The sequence below is a fragment of the Myotis davidii genome, unplaced genomic scaffold (genome assembly GCF_000327345.1).
Source record: "Myotis davidii unplaced genomic scaffold, ASM32734v1 scaffold1134, whole genome shotgun sequence".
Taxonomy (NCBI): domain Eukaryota; kingdom Metazoa; phylum Chordata; class Mammalia; order Chiroptera; family Vespertilionidae; genus Myotis; species Myotis davidii.
The window spans coordinates 407,478-407,720 of NW_006286229.1; the positions used below are offsets into that span (position 1 = coordinate 407,478).

The following is a 243-nucleotide window of genomic DNA, read 5'->3' on the forward strand; positions in this document are numbered from 1 at the left end:
ACACACACACACACACACGAGACTCACAAAAGACAAACTAGCAAACTAAGATGTCCACGCTCAGGATGAAAATTAACACCAATCAACGATGAGCAAGAGGCTCCTAACGAATAGGGTTTGGTGCCTACGTCGAGATGCCCCCAACCGTTCAGAGGTAGGTTGGGGTGGGGGGAGAGCCCCGCAATGTGCTGGGCTCCCACCAGAAGGCGCCCGCATTCCCCGCGCGGCGCCGAAGCTTCGCCG

General features: G+C 56.8%; 1 protein-coding gene across 1 annotated transcript in view; it reads left to right on the forward strand.

The window, feature by feature from the left end:
* Positions 1–21: 21 nt before the first annotated feature.
* B4GALNT1 (beta-1,4-N-acetyl-galactosaminyl transferase 1) overlaps positions 22–243 on the forward strand; it is a 6,633-nt gene continuing 6,411 nt past the window's right edge. The window contains exon 1 of the mRNA XM_006757315.2: positions 22–154. Coding sequence (XP_006757378.1) covers positions 135–154 — 20 coding nt within the window. The 5' untranslated portion in view covers positions 22–134. The remainder of the gene's footprint in view (positions 155–243) is intronic.